This window comes from Phaseolus vulgaris, chromosome 1 (assembly GCF_000499845.2).
Source record: "Phaseolus vulgaris cultivar G19833 chromosome 1, P. vulgaris v2.0, whole genome shotgun sequence".
In the NCBI taxonomy this organism is placed as follows: domain Eukaryota; kingdom Viridiplantae; phylum Streptophyta; class Magnoliopsida; order Fabales; family Fabaceae; genus Phaseolus; species Phaseolus vulgaris.
This window is the reverse complement of record NC_023759.2, coordinates 50313353-50335064: the sequence shown is the minus strand read 5'-3', so window position 1 is coordinate 50335064 and position 21712 is coordinate 50313353. Positions and strand designations below refer to the sequence as shown.

Below are 21712 nucleotides of genomic sequence, written 5' to 3'. Positions count from 1 at the left end.
TTATGCCAAAGGTGAAGTTATTAAAAGCTCCAAACATGCTTTTATTGTGATAAAAGGTACATTAAGCAATGATTTTTGTTTGCTACAAGGCAATATAGTTGTTGATGTTGCAATTGTATCATCTTACTATGATTCAAATTCAAATACTACTTGTACGTGACTGTTTCTTCCTCCACCTCCATACCTTCTTCTCTCACCTCCATAAGTTTTCAAATTTTAAAAAATGCCCCTTTATAATATTCCAGATTACATAATTCATAAGTCATTTTTCAAATTTGTAATTAGCTACCGGATTACATAATATGGAAACCATTTTTCAGATACATGATTATTATCCGGATTACATAATCCAGAAGTCTTATTTAACTTCCGGATTATGTAATCCAGAAGTATTTTTTCAAATGAGTTTCTGAATTACATAATCCAGAAACTACTTTGTGGGAGTGACACAAAAAGGGTAAAAATGTATTTTTATGTTGTATATAGAGATGGCAGAAGAAGATATGGAAGTACAGGAAAAAAACAGTTGTCGTACGTGACATATGTGTATTCGCATATGCTTTGAAGACATTAAAAATAAAAAAGCAGAAAAAATATAAATATATAAAATATCAGAAGATAAAATAACATATGACAAATCAAATTAAGAAGATAAATATACAATATATAAGGAAAAAAAATAAGATAAAAATATATATAATTTTTTTTTTCCTTTTTCATACTATAATAAATAAATAAAATTAATAAAAAGAAAACGAAGTTAGATATAAAAAAAAATTAGGAAACTAAAAAAAATTATGCAGGTCAAGAAAAAAAAACGAATTACCAAATTCAAATTAGATTCCCACGACACCAAATCTGAAAGTTACCATTTTGCTATCAATGGGATATAATAAATAAATAATTTTTTTCTTTCACACAAATTTTGTATGATTTCTCATACTATATGATAATATAATGTCAACAAGAAATTGTTTTTATCATGTGCAATAATAATGAATGAATGTCTGTTATCTTTTTCTTTTTTAGTTATACTTTCAATTGTTGATCTTATATAAAATAAAAGAATAAGATATATTAGAAATTTTTTTAATATTTCAGTTAAATTCAAAATGGATCCAAATATATACAAAGTACTATATATTTAGTCAAATATAATTATATTTTCAGAATATTAATTTTTAATTTCCCATTACTGGTTTTACTAAAAACATTTTAAAAAAGAAGTTAGTTATTTTTTTTTAATTTCTCCTAACTAAATTAATGTTTAGTCACATATGATGAATAAGTATTTACCTAAAGATATTTAAATAATGAGAAACTACTAGGAACACAGGGGCCATAGAATCTCTAAATTGTATTTTTTATCTGTATGATTATTATATTTATATTTTTTTTAAAAAATAAAGAAATAAAAAAATCAAATAAAAAAATAAAATAATAACTAAATTAAATAATAAAAAATAAAAATTATAATTTGTAAAAGGTGAAAATATATAAAAAAAATGTTTCATGTCATAAAAAATATTACACGTTTAATAAACTGTTTCTACAAATTACTCCATATTTAAAATTTAAAATTCATAATTACTTTTTACGAAATTACAATATATTAATAGTAAAATAATTTTTTTTTTAATTAATTGTTAAAATAATTTTATTAGATATAAAAAAACAGTTATTTAATAAATATTTTAAAAATAAAAGCACTTAAAATATCTAAAATAAAAAAATAAAATAAGATATTAATAAATATAAAATATAAACAAATTTTTGTATATATGAAGATTTTTCTTAATATAATATATAGGTATAAATAATAAAAAACAACTATGAAAATAAAGTTTTAAAAAAGGTAAGTTAGTATAATAGCAAGTAGAAATTAAACTAAAATAAAAATAAATTTCGTTCCCTCCATCAATTTTTTTTTCTCGTAAGAGAAAAGAAGGGCAAAACCCTATTCTCTTCTCCCCTGCTTCTCTGCAACTGTAAGGTAACACTCATGGCGACGGCTTCACATGCTCGAGCTGTGAAGTCTCTCAACAAGTCCCCTGGTCGAGGCCGTTTTGTCGTAAGCTTTCTCTCTCTTTCTCTGCGTTTGTCTGTGAGCTTGTTTGTTGTTTTGCTAAAATCCTAAACCTCGGCGTTGTTATAATTTACTTCGTTTTCGAATTGATAAAAACCTTGTATCACAACGTTCCTGAAGGTTTTGTTGGAAATTTGTTCTCTGTATTCTATGTTGTTTTGTGTTGTTTGCCCTGGCATTTATTTTTTCTAATTTTGAAAAACATTGAATACAGTTCAAGTCATTCTCGGAGAGAGTAGATGAGATTGATGTCAATGTATATCGAAGTCTCGAGAAGGTCAAAGCCGAGCCATCTGAGGGTTCTTCATTTTTTAGAGACTGCCTTATAGAATGGAGGGTATGTTCTAATATAAAATTCCTATCTGTTTTGCTCTCCTCGTTAGACATGTATTTTATTTATTTGGATTTGCTGAACCTTATTCTGCTGTTATGAACAACTAACTTTAAGCAATGACAGATGATAAGGTGTTGCATGCTAACCTGAATTGATTCTTGTAGAATAAAAATTGTATGAAGAGAAAAAATTGCCCATTTTTGTTATTAGCATGATTGTCTACTCCCTTTCGGTTAATCTTCATATAAATTATTTGCTTTATTTTGTCAAAATACAGGAATTGAACACCGCCGAGGATTTTATTTCATTGTATGAAGAAATCATGCCTTATACACAAACATTGCCCCTTGTGCTGTTGCACAAGGAATCTTTAATCACAAAGCTTCTTTCTAGGTTGCACATTAATGCAAGGCTATCCCTTGATGCAATTCTCAGGTATGCGAATGCCAATCTTTTTCAAGGATTACTTCATTTCTGCATGATTTGGAATTGTATTGGTTTATATGTCGAAATGGCAACAATGAATAAATCATATTGCTATGTTTTGAAAATGTTGAACACGGTAACTTTTAATGTGATTGTGGCAACTATTTTTTATTCATTGTAGTAACAGCAATTTTGGTGCATTCATGACTTTCATTGAGGACCAATTATTAGTTTGAGCATTATGTGCACATTGATTGGTTCATTTGGTATTCTTTTTGAGTGGTTGAATTCGGTTGTGGAAATTGTTGATTTTCTTAGTATTGAAATCTAGTCGTATAATTTTTCTGTTCTAATTACAATATACTACAGTAAATATTAAATAGTATTATTTTTTTATAGTCTGATTTATACCAGTGTTATAACTTGGTCAGAGCAGTGGGTTAATGTATCCCTGGTTGCGTCAAGTATTTTAATTGGTCAAAATATATGAACCAATATATGTTCAAATTTCCAAAAAATTCGTAACTTGTAAATTTCATACTTCTAAAAATTCTAGAAGAATTCATTCTAATCCCATAGCTTAAAATTCTGGGAAAATTCTCAACATACTGGCTCACTTAAAATTTGTCTGCCCTGACATGTCTGGCCACTCAGTTCACACTGGTTCTATAACATCTCCTATCCAACAACCTACTTGAAACAATTATATCGATGGTTCCTTTATAGCATCTCCAATCCAACAGCCAACTAGAAACTATTATATCAGGATTCCTGTTCAAACTGGTTCAATTGCCTGGTTTGAGCTGATTTTTTAGCACTTATTTAACTGACTGATATAACCAGGTAGGGTTGAACTTAGTTAATTAATGGCTGGTTGTTTCTTTTTTCAGTTTTTTTTTTCTGGTGTTCTATTGTTTGACAGCTGCTGCCAATAAATCTCAAGTCTTTTGTTTTTACAGGTTAATTGCTGCTTTATCCAGGGATCTGCTAGAGGAATTTGTTCCGTAAGTTGCCTAACATTTTGACTAGATTTGGCTCTCTTGGGTTTGCCATTGTCAATTTCCAAATCTTGCATAGCACTTGCACAATTATATTTTAATGATAATTCTCTCATGGTTTTTTATTCATTATGGATATGGGTTTTGCTAGGCTATTGCCAAGAATTATTGATTCTTTAGTATCTCTTCTTGAGAATGGTGGTGATAGGGAGCCAGATATCATTGAGCAGGTATATTCTATGATTTTGGAAATGTTATTATGGGGCTATCTTGCTGTTCCTTTCTTCTTTGGTAGTTTCCTTAGTTCAGTGTGAATTTTTAAAATGTTTATTTTTATACAGATATTCATATCATGGTCGTACATCATGATGTATCTGCAAAAATATCTAATACGCAACCCATCAGAGGTGCTCAAGTGAGTGATTCAGTTTTTGCTCTTGTAGTTTTTGTATTTCTTTTTTAACTTAACTATTCTGCAACCCTGAAATTCTTTGGAATGTGTAAGCAGACCTGCACCGCTTTGTTAAATCTGAAGGGTTAATTTAATTTGCATTAGATTGAATATGGACCAGGACTAACTACTTACACTAAGTTTAGCGCATTTCATCAGAGAGTGTTGAGCGTAACCTTCATTGGGCATTTTTATAATTTATTTTTGTATTATAATTTTTAGATTTCTGAATGAGCAATTTTGTAATGAAGTAGAAATCAAGTTGTACCATAATCCTAGAAACTGTAATTTATACAAGTGAGACTTCAAATGTAGAAAAATAAGATTAGTAAGTTTTGAACGAAGTTTAAAGCACTGTTTCTGGCCTAATTGCATGTTTTGGTTCTAGAAGAGGGATTGTGCAGTTTGAAAAGGAGCGAAAGCATTTCAAGCAGCTAAATCATAAAACTTAGACTCGGCAATAGATCCTCATGCACAAAAGTTGCACAACTGGTTGTGTCATTTCTTTCTTTTTTGGGTCATATAGCTTTAATAGGCTCAATTGTTATCATGCACATTGATTGAAAGTGTCCGCAAATGAGATAGCCAGCCATTTTACCAAAATGTTGAAATTGTTGCCACCTTGCTTACATCCATTGCTGGGAAAGTTGTGTATCACCTTTTTATTTGCAATTTGATGCACCTCAGGATACCTGATCATATTATCTCTAAGGGTACTGGGGTAACACTGCTAGGTCCTAGGAATGGGAAAATGGATGCTTCATCTAGGGCTGCTAAACCCTTTATTGGGGAACTTGGAAAAAGTTATCTTGACCAGTGAGATAGGTTTGAAGGACAAATGCTTGATTATATATATAGATATATTGTTTATTTAGCTTAAAACCAGCAACTGAATTAAAAATATGATTTTTTCTAACTTTGGAGTTGTTTTCTTGACTTTGATTCTTCAAGGGTCACGTCAAAACTTAGGTATTATCCTAAGGAATATGTCCAGCAATTCATGGCAGAAGCTATGTCATTTGTTTTGAGGAATGCCCCAGACGAGCAGCTTGAAAGAGGTATTCATGCCATTGACTACTTTTTGTTGTGGCTACTTCGGTTTCCCCATTTTCTCTTGTTAAATCTCTCTCTCTCTCTCTCTGTAATTAAACTTCTGTTGATTTGTTTTGTGATTGCAAAACTCCTATTTTGTTTTATGGATCAGGAATCAGGAGAGTAATTGATGATGCAGTGAAGAAGCCGTCTCCGAGTAGAGAATCAGGTGTTGAGGCATTGCTTTTTAATATTATGAAAGGTTACACATCTAGGTTCCATTCAAAAGCAGGGCGAGTGTTACAATTGTTGACCAGTGAAGCAATTTATCCTATTGGTGACAAAGCCAACCAAGGTAAGCTTGTTCTCTCAGATACTCTAGCATTTTTCTTTTTCTTATTATATATCCCCTGTCCTCATCTAGTGGGATGGATAATAAGCCTTTTATTGTCATATCATATCTCATAAGTTTCTCTATAATATTTATTAAAACTTCTGGGATTTTTGAGAGAGTGATGTGTCCTTTACAGTGGTCTATTGGTGTTTGGCCATGTGTAAATATAATTTTGTGATTTATTTGTTATACCTTGTACCATATTGTTTCTTATATCTACCTGCTTCTTTTCAGATTCAATGATCATTCTGAAAATTGTTAAATCTGTCTTCAAGAAACTATGTGAGAAGATGGAGTCTAAGGAATTGAATTTGGTATGGAATTGTTTATATAAGGAAGCAGATGAATGTCTTAATAGTGGAAATATCAAGCACTTAAGACATATTTTATCAGTACTTGTGTCAACTATAAAGATGCAAAATGGGCAAAAAGTGTCTGGTAAGTTGAAATGTTTTGTTACCAAACTCTTCCTTTTTGTCTGTTCTGCTAAGTTGAACCAGTTGACAATGGCAATGAACTATGGTAGTTTTATAGTGAGCTAATCATAACTTTGTATTGTTCAATACATTAAATTTTATGTTCTTTCAGGGAATCTGCATAATTCTTTTCTATTCTTTTTATTATTTAAATGTTTGGAACCATTGAGAAGGAGCATGTGCCTAATCGCTTAGGTCCTGGAAGTGTATGGTTAATCCCTTTCAACGAAGTGGGCTTACTGGATCTGAACTGAACCTTTTCCTCCTTTAAGACTACAGTTTGCCTATCAGTGTCCAATTCTATCATTACAATTTTAATTCCTGGTTTTGTTACTATATGGTTATATATGTATGACTTCTGCATGTGTGCTATTTGGCTTATCTTCATCACTTATTAAGAGTACGTGTATTAATTGGTAATAAAGAAGAGTTGGTGAATTGGTTGAGTTGAGTTCTTTTCTACTGTAAGGGGGCTTGGGATCATCTTTGATATTTTTTTTTGGTCAAAGAGTGGATTGTGCTAATAGTAATTCTTTACCTTAATGTAATGTTTTGGAGATAGGATAGTGCACATTTTCTTTACTTTAGAAAGTTGCTTGAGTTGTTGATGTGATTTTCATTGATTTTAATTGCATTTACTTTTGGCAGATTATAACCCTGTGTTGAAGCTAGCTTTGCGGCTTGTGCAGACATTTACCAAACCTTATGGAGTTATTGATTCAGAAGATATGCATTTAGTTATTGATAGAATTTTGAAATTAATGTTGGCAATTCTCAAAGGACTCTGTAATTGCAATACCTCAATGATATCAGAGTGTGCTCTCCAGTGGGCTCCAATTTTTAAATCATCTCCAATTTTTAAATCAGGAAGCTCAAGGTAATTACTGCAACAGTGAAATTGCAATATTGGCATTCTCTTTAGATTGTCTCTATACCTCTTGACATGTTTGAGCTTTGGTTCCAGTTTGCTGTGTTTCATTCGAGAACTGCTACAGGAGGATCTTTGTTTACTTCATTTCAGAAGTAATGCTATAAGGTAACCTCGTAATTCAGTGTGACTTTGCATGATGTAATTGTTTATCATACTCTACATACATCAATATCTGACTTCTGTGACTTGGTTAGTGCAATGAATGATTTGATGGAGATTTCAGAAGAAGAGGTCATACATTTGTTACAGTCTTTCTGTGAGAAAATGCAATTAGACACATGTAACTCACACTTTGTCGATGAAACAAGTGAAGAAGCACCACTGGCTAGAATTTGCAGTCGTTTGCAAGAGATAATCAGTTGTTGGATGGGAAAAATAAACGATATTGTTCATGGTGATGTATTATGTGAAATTGATGAAGGAATGTTGGCACATTTGTGGGGAGCTGTGAGCTGCTATTCTCATATGTCTATTGTTGGTGGCAAGCCATCCTTGATGGTGGAGCTCATGGATGCTCTAGATCATTTTCTCACTGCCAAAGATGGTATTCCTTCATTCCTCTATTCTTTGTAGTATGATTTTCTGATGAATAATTGTGTAAAAACTATGTCTAGGTTATATTAAAGCTGGTATTCCTGTGTAGAAACTATAATTTCTTATGTTATTTTGTTTCTTTCTCTGGTTTTCCTGCAGGTTATATTGGAGATATGTCTAAAAGGGCCTTGGTAAGCATTATAGGTGCTGCATTAAGTTCTTACAACAGATTGTACAACAACAGTTTCTGTGGCGCTGACCAAACTGGGAAGTTTCTAAGTTTTGCAAAACGATATAAGTCGTCTCCACCTGTGTTGTTGGCTGTTGCTGGTTATTTGGAATTGAAGTATGGGTAGGTGAACATGCATTAATGTTAATTGCTTTTAGACATTTGTGGTTTTCCACTCAAGTATACACCAAATTTGGTGTTTAAAGTAAAAAAGAGGTCAATTTAGTCCTCAAAATTGTAAAAACGTCATCTAGTTCCTAACATCACCAAATATCAGTCATTTTAGTTTATACTTTAGTATTTCCAGGACTAAAGTAACCATTGCTTTTTTCGTAGTATAAGGGACTATATGTATGCTGTTTGGTAATTTCAGTTTCTAAAATGATATTTTTGTAATATTAGGCACTAAATTGAGCACTTCACATAACTTCAATAAATAATTTGGTGTTATTCTCTCTTCCATTCTTTAGTAGTTCAATTTTGTCTATATGTTTATTAATAATAGTTCTTGTGTAACTCTCTCACTTTCATATCACAGTTCTTCATTGGAAGACAATGGATGTAGACTTTATCATTCAGAGCTTGAAGAAAAGACAGCAGATGCAGTGGCCATTTTTTCTGATAACTTGCATCATTCAGACAAGGAGATTCGCATTTCAACCCTAAAAATACTTTGCTACTATAAACCTTTAGTTTGGGAAAATTCTTCCGTGGATCAGCCTGCTGATATGAAAAGGAAAACTGAAGTTTCTCCAACTTCCAATGCAGATTGCACAGAAAATAATGTACATACCTTTAAAATAACGTTGCATTTTTTTTAAACTTAAGATTTGGTTTGTTATTGTGTTTCTCTGAAATGACAGGCTCTGCTGTTGCTCCTTTCCCTTGAAACGACTCCTATTTCAATTTCTACAAGCAGAAGCGTTCAGCTATTGATTTCCAAGATTCAGATGGAATTATCTGCTGGAAGGGTTCCAAATGTTTATGTGCCTCTGGTTTTGAATGGATTGCTGGGCGCCTTGAATAATCGATTTAGCTACTTATGGAATCCTGTATTAGAATGCATTGCTGTCTTGGTTAGCCTACATCTTTTACGTGTATGGGATAGTGTTGTTGATTATATAGAAAGGTGTCAAGCAATGTTTCTCACCCCTCATAACTTGCACGGGAATGATAATGGTGCATTGTTTGATCATCCAACTGGTATGTTTGAACTTCGCCAACATTGTACATAATGTTTCTCATTCCTCTTCCATTTATTTTTGTGTACAGGATGTCCTAGGTGTGAAACTTGGACACTATTTTATATATAATTGGTAATTGGTTGGTGAATTTGACTTGAGTTTAATAAATTCAATGAAATTATATGTTTGTATTTAGCTGAGTTGGTAAGACTTTATAAAAAAAAAGGATATATGTTAAGTTCGTAACTTTTTTGTTAAAAAAAGTTTAAATTCATAACCTTTAATAATACCAATATAAGTAAAAATAACTAAATTTAGATTGTTTCCGTTTTGGGGTGGGTGTTATGTAACAAAAGGTTACCATTTAAGCTAGTCTTTTGAGATTATGTTAATGATATGTCATCCTGCACGCTTTGTAATCAAGTTGATTTTGCTTCTCAGGTCTGCTTGATTGTTTCAAATCTTTTGTCTGTCATGCATCTGATAGCACACCAACTGTAACAATATTAGCACTATTACTGCAAGCTTTGCAAAAAATTCCAACTGTTATCGAACCCCGCTCTCGGCAATTGATTCCTTTATTTTTGAAGTTTTTGGGCTACAACACTCTTGATATTGCAAGGTAAGTATTTGCTGTATTTTATCCCCTTCATGAAACATGACATTGTATTTTGTGAATCTCATAAATTTTACCTAGATTACTGTACTTGACTATTTTTTTTCCTTTGCAAATGAAACTGCAGTGTGGGATTGTTTGATTCTGGTTCTTGTGAGGGCAAAGAGTGGAAGACCATCTTGAAAGAATGGTTAAACCTGTTGAAGCTAATGAAAAATCCTAAGTCATTTTACTGTAGCCAGTTTCTTAAGGAGGTTCTGCAGAATAGGTTGATGTTCAATTCAATTATGTATCTTTTAGATTTTGCAATGTTTTGTTCATCACTTAAATGAACTTATCTAGAGGTCTCCTTTCTTAAACTTATTTATTTTTTTTGTTTTTGGGCATTTGGCAGGCTTTTAGAAGAAAATGATCCTGAAATACAGATGGGAGTTTTGGATTGCCTGTTAATCTGGAAGGATGATTACATTTTACCATATACTGAGCATTTAAGAAACTTGATTAGTTCCAAAAATTTAAGGGAGGAACTGACAACATGGAGTTTGTCGAGAGAATCTGAATATATTGAAGAATGCCACCGGGCTTATCTTGTGCCATTAGTTATCCGTCTTTTGATGCCAAGAGTAAGAAAGTTGAAAGGACTTGCATCTCGAAAGGTATACTCAATTTGAGTATGTTGAGGTTTTTTTATATTATTGTCATCCTATTTCTTTGATTTGTCACATTTTTTTTTCATTTGCCTTTTACTTTGTAGACTAATGGTTTGTCATCTTATTTTCAGAAAGCAAGCATTTGCCACCGGAAAGCTATTCTGAGTTTCATAGCTGGACTTGATGTCATTGAGTTGCCTCTTTTCTTTGCATTACTGATAAAGCCCTTGCAGATAGTGAAGAAAACAAATGGGCCTGCTAATTTGTTTTGGACTTTACCTACAGGTTCCATTGATGAAGTTCAAGATGGTGCTTTGTTGGAATATTTTACTGTCGAGAATATAGCAAACCTATCCTGGAAAAGGAAATATGGTTTTTTGCATGTCATTGAGGACATTTTTGCAGTTTTTGATGAATTGCATATTACGCCCTTTCTTAATCTTCTAGTGGGCTGTGTTGTCCGGTTATTGGAGAGCTGCACTTCAAGTCTTAATGCAAATTTGAACAGGCTTCCTTCAGAGCAGCACAATTGTAGCACTAACTCAAACTCTATCGGGGAGGACAGTGTGCCAACAGACCAAATCCAGGTAATATTATATTGTGGTGATTAAATTTTTTGTGTAGTGAACTATCTAAATGAACTTGAGAATGAAATGAATGTTTCGGGGCTGATGTTGGCATAAATAATGATTAGCACAGAAAAATGGCGTGTTTTAAAAAAAAAAATTATTTATAGTTTATAATGTTTGTTGAAGACATCAACTTGAGAATGAAATGAATCTTCAGGGCTGTTGTTGGGATAAATAATGATTAGCTCTGGCATTTGGTGTGTTTTAATAAAATAAAATAAACTTTTTTATATATACTTTATTATGTCTGTTGTAGATCCCATATCAACTACAGATATGATAAAATTATAGTGTATAAGTGGATGCAAATGTTTTATTGCAAGCTGTTTTTGTAGGGTTGAGCTAGGCCTAAATCCACTTTGTAAGAAAGCCTTTTATTTTATCAATCTTTGTGTATGTTTCAGTTACAGTGATTGTTGCTTTTTTATGTTGCTTGTTTGTTGTTTCCTTCTTGTTGCTGGATGGCAAGCCAAACATTGCTGAGCTACTGGATTGAATCTTAATTTTCCCTTTTTATGATCTTAATTGTCTGTTTTATTCAATATTATTGTTTTCAATTTATTTCTGCAGATCAGTGGTAATTTGAATCAGCTGAAGGATATGAGATCTCTGTGCCTGAAAATAATTTCTCTTGTACTCAATAAGTACGAAGATCATGAATTTTGTTCTGATTTGTGGGACAGATTCTTTTCTGCAGTAAAACCGCTGGTTGAGAAATTCAAACAGGAGAGTGCTAGTAGTGAGAAACCAAGTTCACTGTTATCCTGCTTTTTGTCAATGAGTGCAAACAATAAACTTGTAGCACTATTATGCTGGAAAGAAAATCTTGTACCAGATATATTTTCCATTATCTCTGTCAGTTCCGCTTCTGAAGCTGTTATATATTGTGTTCTAAAGTTTGTTGAAAACTTGTTAAGCCTTGACAATCAGTTTAACGGTGAAGACAATGCTGCTCAAGGAGTTTTACTTTCAAATATAAAAGTACTGATGGACAGCATGTGCTGTTTATTTAGAAGAGATAATGCAATCAGGAGGTATACTAGTTGTATTTGCTTTAGCTCTCACTATTTGTTACAGACTTATTTTAACCTTCTAAGTCTGCTTGTTGCTTCTAACCCAGTTCTCAGCTTCTGGACTGGATATGGTAATTGTATTTTACTCCTCCATGAGATAACTTAAACCTCTTAACAATGATATACTGTGGTTCTGTCTTCAGAATAGAATTTTATTTTAGTTGACAAGTGGATCAGGACACGACAATGATGAATATGAACCGCAAAGAGCAGGAGGCAGAAAAAATAGTTGTCACTTATGAGCAAGTATCTAAGATCAACATAGTCAAGAGCCTTTCTCCAAATAGTTTTCCCATCTAGACCAATGTTGAAAATATGGACTGAGGGAACTGGTTAACGGGTCATTAGTTTGTTAAGAAGTTTTTTGGTTATCAAAGCTTGCTGCTTTTTTAGGTTGCTTAGAGCTTTATATTATGTTAGATATAGACCAATCATGCGTCTTCATCCAACAACTCAAGCCTGCTAGGAGAATTTATCCCTGACATATATTAGTGTCCCCATAATTAAGTGGTTAGGAATTCCTTTTTGCTTCCATTCTTCTAAATAATTGTTCTTTGCCAATGCTTCTAAATATAATCCTTTATCAATAGGATTAGGATTCCAAATGGAACAAATACTTTTGCATTACGCATTTGGCAGTTTCTAGTGCACGATGCAAAGCAGAAGAGTGAGTGAACTTGATCAGATTATATGATAAATAACAAGATTAAGTACTGACATGTTTAGGAAATGTGTGGGCATGATAATTTTTTCATATGGAGGAAACATGTTTTTATGTATAAAGAACAATTGCTTTGTCAATGCTTCTGAATAATCCTTTATCAACAGGATTAGGATTCCAAGTGGAACAAATACTTTTGCATAATACATTTTGCAGTTTTTAGTGCATGAGACAGCAGCAGAGTGAGTGAACTCAATCAGATTATTTGATAAATAACAGGATTAAGTACTGACATATTTAGAAAATGTGTGAAAATGATAATTTTATCATATGAAGGAAACATGTTTTTATGTATAAGGAACACATGTTGAAAAATGAGGACTTCAATACTTAATGTTTTGCTCTCTTTTATTCTTTGGCAGAAAGCTGATCAAATCTCCTGGAGAGACAGTAATAAGAATTTTCAAACTTTTACCCAAGTACATCAAGGAGGCAGAGTTCGCAAAGCAATTTGTGGACATATTGCTTCTGTTTTTGGAAAAGAAAACTCAAAATTCTGGTGAGAGAATATTGTATATCCACGCTGGTCTGTTTCATCCATTGCTTTTTTTCCAACTTAGTTTCTGCATTACCATTGAAATTCTTGTATGGTTATATTATAGATGTCTGGATTGAAGCTTTGCAAGTCATTCAAAATATTTTACCAACACTAGGACATGGAAGTACAACTAAAATTCTAAGTGCTGTTTCTCCAATATATATTTCGGCTGAGTTGGATATGCGTTTGAGAATATGTGATCTTCTTGATGCTCTTGTAGCTTCTGATGCATCTATACTCTCAGTGGTAATCCCTGTTCTTTTGTCTCCCTTGATCCATGCGTGACACTTTTGGACAAAGCATACCACATTCTGTCTCCCTTTAATTTTTCTGTGTTTCATTGGGATGCAGGCAAAACTTCTCCGTCAGCTGAATACAACGTCTACTTTGGGTTGGCTTGATCATGATGCTATTTTAGATGCTTACAGAATCATTAATATTGATTTCTTCAGAAACGTTCAAGTGGAGCACGCATTACTTATTTTATCACATTGTGTGCATGACATGTCATCAGAAGAGACAACTTTTATGTGTAGTGCCCATAGTTCATTGCTGTCTTTTGTTGATTTTTCTGCTCTCATCCTTCACGAAGAAGGAAACAGTGAAGAACATATGTCAGGGATGAAAAACATTGATAGTTGTTGGACAAAATCTTGCATCCTGCGTGTAGCTAAGAAATTTCTCTTGAAGCATATGGCAGATGCGATGGATGGATCACTTTCAGTTATAAAGGTACTTGTTACACTTCTGTCATTCTCATGTCTCCCTTTGTGGCACTAGTCTGTCTCACGTATAAGTGGGCAATTTGTTGCCATTCCTAATTTTAAGCATGGTGTCATAAATCATTTTTAAGTGTTAGTTGCTGTATCATAGTTGAATGAAGTTTAGGCATATATGTGCCTATAGTTGTGTTGCACATTCTCCAATATCTCCCTTTGTGGCAGTAGTCTGTCTCATATTACTAGGCAATTTGCTGTCATTCCTAGTTTTATCATGTCAAGGATAATGGAAATAGTAAACTTTTAGATGTGACACAACCTAAGTTTTAAATAAGTAGCTGTATAGTCCTTTATTTTTGTGCACTGGTTTATGTTTATGCAGGGATGGATAAAATTGTTACATCAAATGGTGTTGAAGCTTCCAGAAGTGTCAAACCTTAAATCACTTGTGGTCTTGTGCAACGAAGATGGTGAAGAATTTTTTTTTGACAGTATAAGTGACTCAGTGGTATGTTTTTTTTCCGAACATTTTATGGTTATATGTTTACTATCATTATTATGTTTTATGAATTTTTATATATTTTTAAATATTTATTTTGTGCGTATCATATTGTGTTATTTGTAGAATAACCGTATCTGATACACATTTTCGATGTGTATTGAATCTGTGCATCATAGCTATGGACACTTGTAAGTGTTCTAGTAGGATTTTTTTAGAATGACAATTTTTTAGTGTTAGAATAGTTTGTATCATCTTCTGAGGAAATGAAGATGTATTGTGATAACCAAGCAACTCTTCACATTGTTTCCAACCCTATGTTTCATGAGAGGACAAAACTCAGAAATTGACTATCATTTTGTTAGAGAAAAGTTGTTGCCCAAGTAAATTTGCACCGAGTGTTTTGGTATTAATGAACAACTTGCAGATATTTTGACAATTCTTGAGAGAAGCATGGATTCAATTATATGTTTCAAGCTTGGAACATTCAATCTGTATCCTGTAGCTTGAGAGGGAGTGTTAAAATATTATCTATCTGTATCCTAGAATCGTAGAGGAATTCCTTTCGCTTTTCTTAAGCTTCTATTGTAAGCCACTTATCCTTATATGTGAATCTGAATCAGTAGAGAGGTCTAAGTTAAGATCTCTCAAGCTTTTTTTCTCGTATATACTCTTTCAAGTGTTAGTCTGTTAGTTCCCTTTTGTACAGTATAGATAGCTGAGTCTCATCATCATTGTAAATGGGTTTTTCATTCTCTCAATTTAAAATTTTCATTCTGTGTTTCTCTAGAACTCTAAGAATTCTTGTTATTTATTTGTTAGTTCATTAGTTCCACTGTAGTAAATTAAATGCTTGCAGAATGCCTCATGTGGGTACATTTGATGCTGCAGATACGGAAGAGAGTTAAGGCATTGTCATGGTTTCGAAATGTTGTCAGTGTGAACAAGCTTTCAGAGGTAGTAACTTAATCCTTTCAAATGGAAGCATTTTTCCTACTTATAGAAATTTAATTATATTATTGTTTACTTCCAGTTCATCACTGAGAAAGTATTCATGCGGCTCTTCTTCAACATGTTGTTTGATGAGAAAGAAGAAAAGGCAGAGCATATGAAAAATGCATGCATAGAGACCATTGCTTCTGTAGCTGGTCAGATGGGATGGAAATCATACTATTCATTATTGATCAGATGTTTTCGAGGTGCATCCAGTAGTTCAGATAAACAGAAACTCTTTATAAGGCTAATTTGCTGTATTTTGGATAAATTTCACTTTTCTGAACATCCTTATAATAAAGAACCCAAGGAATCTTTGGATGGGGTTTCGGACATAGAGATGACGGATACTGACGTGAACGAAGAGATACAAGCATGCCTATATAAAGTTGTGCTTCCAAAGATACAAAAGTTACAGGATTCTGAATCTGAAAAGGTCAATGTAAATATCAGTCTTGCTGCACTGAAGCTACTTAAATTACTTCCTGGAGATGTGATGGACTTGTATCTTCCAACAATTGTTCATCGAATATCAAACTTCTTGAAGAGCCATCTAGAAAGCCTCCGTGATGAAGCTAGGTCTGCACTGGCCACTTGTTTGAAAGAACTTGGATTGGAATACTTGCAATTCATTGTCAAGGTTTTGCAATCTACCTTGAAGCGAGGATATGAACTTCATGTCTTAGGATACACACTTAATTTTATTTTGTCAAAGTGTCTTTCAACTCCAGTTATTGGAAAGATAGATTATTGTTTGGAGGATCTGCTTTCTGTTATAGAGAATGACATTCTTGGAGATGTTGCCGAGCAAAAGGAGGTGGAAAAGATAGCTTCAAAAATGAAAGAAACAAGGAGGAAAAAGTCATTTGAAAGCTTGAAATTGGTGGCCCAAAATGTAACATTCAAAAGCTATGCCTGGAATCTCCTTGCACCAGTGACTTCTCATTTGCAGAAGCATATCACACCAAAAGTAAAAGGAAAATTGGAAAATATGTTGCATCATATGGCTACTGGTATTGAAAGTAATCCCTCTGTAGATCAGACTGATCTATTTATCTTCATTGAGCGCATTGTTGGAGATGGATTAAAAGATGAAATCAGTTGGCATGAAAATATGTTGTTGAAATTGAAAGATAAAGATAGCTGTGTTAAAACAAAAAGAATTTCTAAAGGCCATGTTGTTGCTAAGGGCTTGTTGGGTTCACACCTTATTACAGTGTTTGGTCTCAGAATATTTCATAAACGTATGAAGAGTATGAAACAAGATATAAAGGATGAAAAAACTTTATCCTTTTTAGACCCTTTTGTCAAGCTTTTATGTGATGGTTTGTCTTCTAAGTATGAAGATATCCTGTCTACTTCCCTTGGATGCCTTGCTATACTGGTAAGGTTGCCTTTACCATCCCTTCAACAACATGCTGAGAGAATAAAGTCTTCTCTGTTGGATATTGCCCAGGGTTCGGTGAGCTCTAGCAGTCCTTTAATGCAGTCATGTTTGACATTGCTGTCTGTGCTTTTGAGGAACACTAAAATTTCTCTAGCCTCAGATCAAATAAATTCATTAATTCATCTTCCTATATTTCTTGATCTTGAAAAAAATCCATCGTTGGTAGCCCTATCACTTCTAAAGGGTATTGTCAGCCGCAAGCTAGTGGTGCCTGAAATATATGATCTTGTTACTAGGATTGCTGAATTGATGGTGACAAGTCAAATGGAATCAATCCGCAAAAAATGCAGTAAAATTCTGTTGCAATTTCTCCTTGATTATAGACTTTCAGAGAAACGCTTGCAACAACATCTGGATTTCCTGCTCTCAAATTTGAGGCAAGTGTTTCGGCTAGTATTTTTTTGGATATTAATATTATATTTCGTTTTTCTTTAAATACTGATTTTAACTTTTGGATATTTTAATCCTTTTGTAGGTATGAGCATTCAACTGGACGGGAATCTGTTCTTGAAATGATTCATGTTATTATTGTCAAATTTCCAAGAAGTGTGTTGGACGAACAATCTAATATATTATTTGTCCACTTGGTAGCTTGCTTAGCCAATGATAATGATAATATTGTTCGTTCTATGAGTGGAACTGCTATAAAAAAGCTTGTTAGTTCTGTCAGTCCTAATTCACTTAACTCTATTCTTGACTATGCTCTTTCTTGGTATTTGGGAGGCAAGCAACAACTATGGAGTGCAGCTGCCCAGGTAATGCTCTCTAAAATGTCTTGTGGATCGTAAGTTTATTAGAAAGCATAAACTTAAATACTATGTTGTCTCTATATATGGATAATTTTGTTTTATGTTATTTTTGGTCCAAGGGTTTTATGGTAATTTTTTCTTCCCTATTTGTGGTGTGCGCTATTGCCAAAGCAGTTTTATTTCAGCAGTATTAGCAGATGGGAAAGGGAATGGTGACATGTAGAAAGTGTTCCTCACCACAATGAGGACATGTAAAAAAATCAGTGACGACAATTAATTAGTTCACTAATTACTAGCGAATGATCAGTGATGTTTTTACTTTTCAACTAAAACTACCCATGACTATCAATGTGATGGTTAGGGGTGGGAATGTCAACTTAGGCTAGGTTTTGCTTAAAATAGGCCTGACCTATTATGAAAAATTAACACCTGGTCTGACTTATTCACCTATCAGAGGTTTGTTTTTGGGCTTGGTTTGACCTTTTTAAAAGTCCGGCCTTGCTTTTTATTAGCCTATTTAGATGTCTTTTTTCTATTACAACATGTAAATAGGCTGAGAAATAAATTTAAATAGGCCATTAGACCCAATTTTAAATAGTCAAACAAGTTAAGAGAGTCAATAGCCTAGTGAAAAAACACAAACTTAACAAGATGTAATAAAATTTATTTTATTAATAATCTGTTTTCTTTTGTATCTTAAATATTTATTTTATTTCTGATCAGAATTTTAATTTATGATAATATTATGAAATGTCTATTAATTTTTATTATATTTAAATAAATAAAGAGGCAGGATTAATAAACTTTTCCATAAGCTCAAGCCTAATCTATTTATTTAATTCTCTTTTTTTGCTTGACGTTAAACATGAAAATTATTCTGGTGTATAACATTTATAATTTTTCCTGTCTGCATCACTTTTATTGACCTCTGAAATTGCTGGCACAGGTTCTGGGGCTGCTTATTGAAGTAAAAAAGAAAGGATTTCATGAACATATAAATTCTGTCTTGCCTGTGACTAAACACATCTTTAAGTCTGCCATAGATGCAGTTACAAACAGGCAAGAGGGATTTTTAGCTGAATCTGTCATTCCTCTTTGGAAGGAGGCCTACTATTCTCTTGTTATGTTAGAGAAGATGATTGATCAGTTCGGTGATTTATGCTTTGCAGAGTATCTTGAGGTAAATCTGTGTCTATTAGATATATTTGGTTGATACTGGCGTGTATAAATGTGCTGCATACGACATGTTAGTCTATGAAATATTTTTAGATGCTTATGATGCAATGTGATATATATCGGTGGAGTGGCTGAAATTACTGGATGGAGGACTTTGACACAATTTGAGGGCTTTAGGCTCTGGCTAGGTAAAGCATGAAAAGGGTGCAATAAGCTTAGAGCGGAAATTGAATAGTTACATGCGGGTTTCCTATAACTAATTGAGAATGTCTTGTAGTAACTTTCAAATAAACTCACTGCTGGGTCTTAGCTCAATAATAGTTTTATGATGATCTAGCAATATTAGGAATGGGTTAACTTGAAAAAATTATATTTAAATGGCTTCTGCTGTGGTTCATAGCTCTGCACTAAATAGTTTAGACAGTCTTTTTCTGACCTTACAAGCGCTAATGTTGGAATAATCATAACTTTACCGTTTGACTTCATACTCTTGTATACTACATGTCATAACAAGCACACTAACATGTATTTCAGGATATATGGGAAGCAATCTGTGAAATGCTGCTGCACCCACATTCATGGATACGAAACAGATCAGTTCGCCTCATAGCCCTCTACTTTGCACATGTAACAGATGCTAGCAGAGAAAATCACGGCAGCTCCTTAAGTTATTTTATTATGAGTCCATGTAGACTATTTTTAATAGCTACTTCTCTTTGCTGCCAACTAAAAATGCCGCTCTTAAATGATTCTGACAGCAGTCTGTTGACCCAGAATATTATCTTTGCTATCTGTGGTGTCCATTCTTTGATGGGGCAAAGTGCATCTATAGACCCCCCTGCATTCTGGTCCACTCTTTCGCAACAAGAAAAGGATCAGTTTCTTAAAGCATTTGACTTACTTGATTCAAGAAAAGGGAGAACCATGTTCATGTCCTCATCTACTGCTTCTATATGTGAACCCAGCAATCAGCTGAATGTTGACAATGCTCAACGTGCATTAGTCTCGTTATTGCTCAGGAAAATGGGGAAGATTGCCCTTCAAATGGATGATATTCAGGTTGGTACACAAGCTCTTTGCGTAGTCTTTTGTTCAATGTGCCTGTGATTAATTTTATATTCATTTTGTTTGCTGGACGCAGATGGGAATAGTCTTCAACAGTTTTCGGAATATTATGGCACAGATTAGTCAGGATGACTGCCTACATTATGCACACGTGATCTTGTTACCTCTATACAAAGTTTGTGAAGGATTTGCTGGAAAAGTTGTATCTGGTTAGTTTTTCCATCTAGTAAAAGTATAAATCAGCCTAAATTTGCCTGTTTCCTCTCTTATGTTCCCTAATTTTCTATACAGTACATAGTAGATAAATTCCTACTTTGTGATAGGAGGCCATCTTACTGAAGTGTTATGTAGAATTACTTTCGAAAATTTCTAATTCGGCTATGCTGTCCTAATTTAATAATATTTGTTTTGGTGATTGGGTGAGGGTGCCCAATGTTCTATTGTTTTGTTAATTGTTACTGTTTATCTTTTCCCTGTTTTACCAAGCCCTCCCTCTAATGTTTTTCTATTTATCAATTCTTTCTCCCATTTGTTGGTGCTTGTTGACATATTAATGTGCATGTTTATTTTTTACCAGAGAATGTCAAGAAGATGGCAGAAGACACCTGTAGAAAAGTAGAGAATATTTTGGGAACTCCCAATTTTGTGCAAGTTTACAACCTTATCAGGACGAACCTTAAGTTGAAAAGAAATAAGAGGAGACAAGACGAAAAGCTCATGGCAGTTATCAATCCGATGCGAAATGCCAAACGGAAGTTGAGAATTTCTGCTAAGAATCGTGCTAACAAAAAGAGAAAGATTATGACAATGAAAATGGGGAGATGGATGCGTTGATTGAAAGGTCCATATATCTGCACTTCTAGTTTGCCACTGATCTTAGCATTAGCCAAACATTGAGATGAGAGATGTCATCCTATAAAGGTTCTTCTACAGTGTTTTCAGGTATAAACACTGTTATGTCACTGGGTGGATAAGTTTGCAATTTTCTTCATAAATTTGGGCTTAGGAGTATAATTTTGATGATAGGTGAAGAACTTGTAAAAAAGAAGGAAATGATTAGCTTAGTGGTGCCTATTTTTGAAAAATTTTGTAGTGTATATCCAAAATTTTGTTGTACAGACTCGAGGATGAAAAGAAATATAGCATTAGGGGAGAATATTCGTTTTGATATTATGTTCTTTGTTTCTTCCTTGTTCTGGTTAGTTTCATTAAAAATTTAAATTAACTTAATTGCATATTTAAAAAAAAAAAAACAACTTTTTATACTTGCGGTTTTTTTCCAGTCTAATAACTTCCAATTGAAAAATAATTGACATTGTTTAATAACATTGTTTTAAATGCATCATATATACTCCTAGTAAGTTTGGTATTAACAAAAGAGTGAGAAATTAAAGAAATATATATAATTTAATTAAAAGGAAACTAAAAAAAAATATAGCATAATCAATTATATTAAACATGAAAAATTTATTTACAAGACAAACTCGTCATGCGACTCAATAAAAAGAAATTGTTGAGTTAGAATTTTTACATTTCTTTCTTAATTCAAGTTAATTAGCTCTCAATAAAGTTAGATTGATTGTTAGATTTGATAAGTTTAAATTGGGTTGAATTTAACTGATTATAAAAAAAATGCAACGTAAAAGTTAAAATTTAGATTTGATAAGTTTAAATTTATATTGAGTTTAAGACGTATTAAGAGGATGAAACTTAATCTGTAAGTACCTACGGTGGCGAATGTACGTTTTATGAATATTATTAA

At 33.0% G+C, this 21712-nt stretch overlaps 1 protein-coding gene across 1 annotated transcript; it reads left to right on the top strand.

The window, feature by feature from the left end:
* The first annotated feature begins 1914 nt into the window (after positions 1-1914).
* On the top strand, positions 1915-21118 carry LOC137815170 (uncharacterized). Its single transcript, XM_068618238.1, has 31 exons — positions 1915-2071; positions 2301-2423; positions 2698-2855; positions 3806-3850; positions 3996-4074; positions 4186-4259; positions 5247-5353; positions 5500-5682; positions 5956-6159; positions 6846-7074; positions 7162-7233; positions 7323-7672; positions 7822-8014; positions 8430-8676; positions 8755-9094; positions 9517-9697; positions 9819-9959; positions 10086-10347; positions 10473-10928; positions 11541-12004; positions 13127-13263; positions 13367-13548; positions 13654-14034; positions 14404-14529; positions 15412-15477; positions 15554-17337; positions 17436-17715; positions 18656-18889; positions 19420-19944; positions 20027-20159; positions 20528-21118. The coding sequence occupies exons 1-31, from the start codon at positions 2003-2005 to the stop codon at positions 20782-20784; spliced, it is 8082 nt and encodes a 2693-aa protein (XP_068474339.1). The 5' UTR covers positions 1915-2002; the 3' UTR covers positions 20785-21118.
* The last annotated feature ends 594 nt before the right edge of the window (positions 21119-21712 follow it).

Excerpts from the sequence above, each read along its gene's own strand:
- LOC137815170 (XM_068618238.1), top strand. The coding sequence starts at position 2,003 with ATGGCGACGGCTTCACATGCTCGAGCTGTGAAGTCTCTCAACAAGTCC. Across the intron at positions 7,673-7,821 it reads TTTTCTCACTGCCAAAGATG|GTTATATTGGAGATATGTCT; the intron begins GTATTCCTTCAT and ends GTTTTCCTGCAG. Across the intron at positions 15,478-15,553 it reads GTGTGAACAAGCTTTCAGAG|TTCATCACTGAGAAAGTATT; the intron begins GTAGTAACTTAA and ends GTTTACTTCCAG.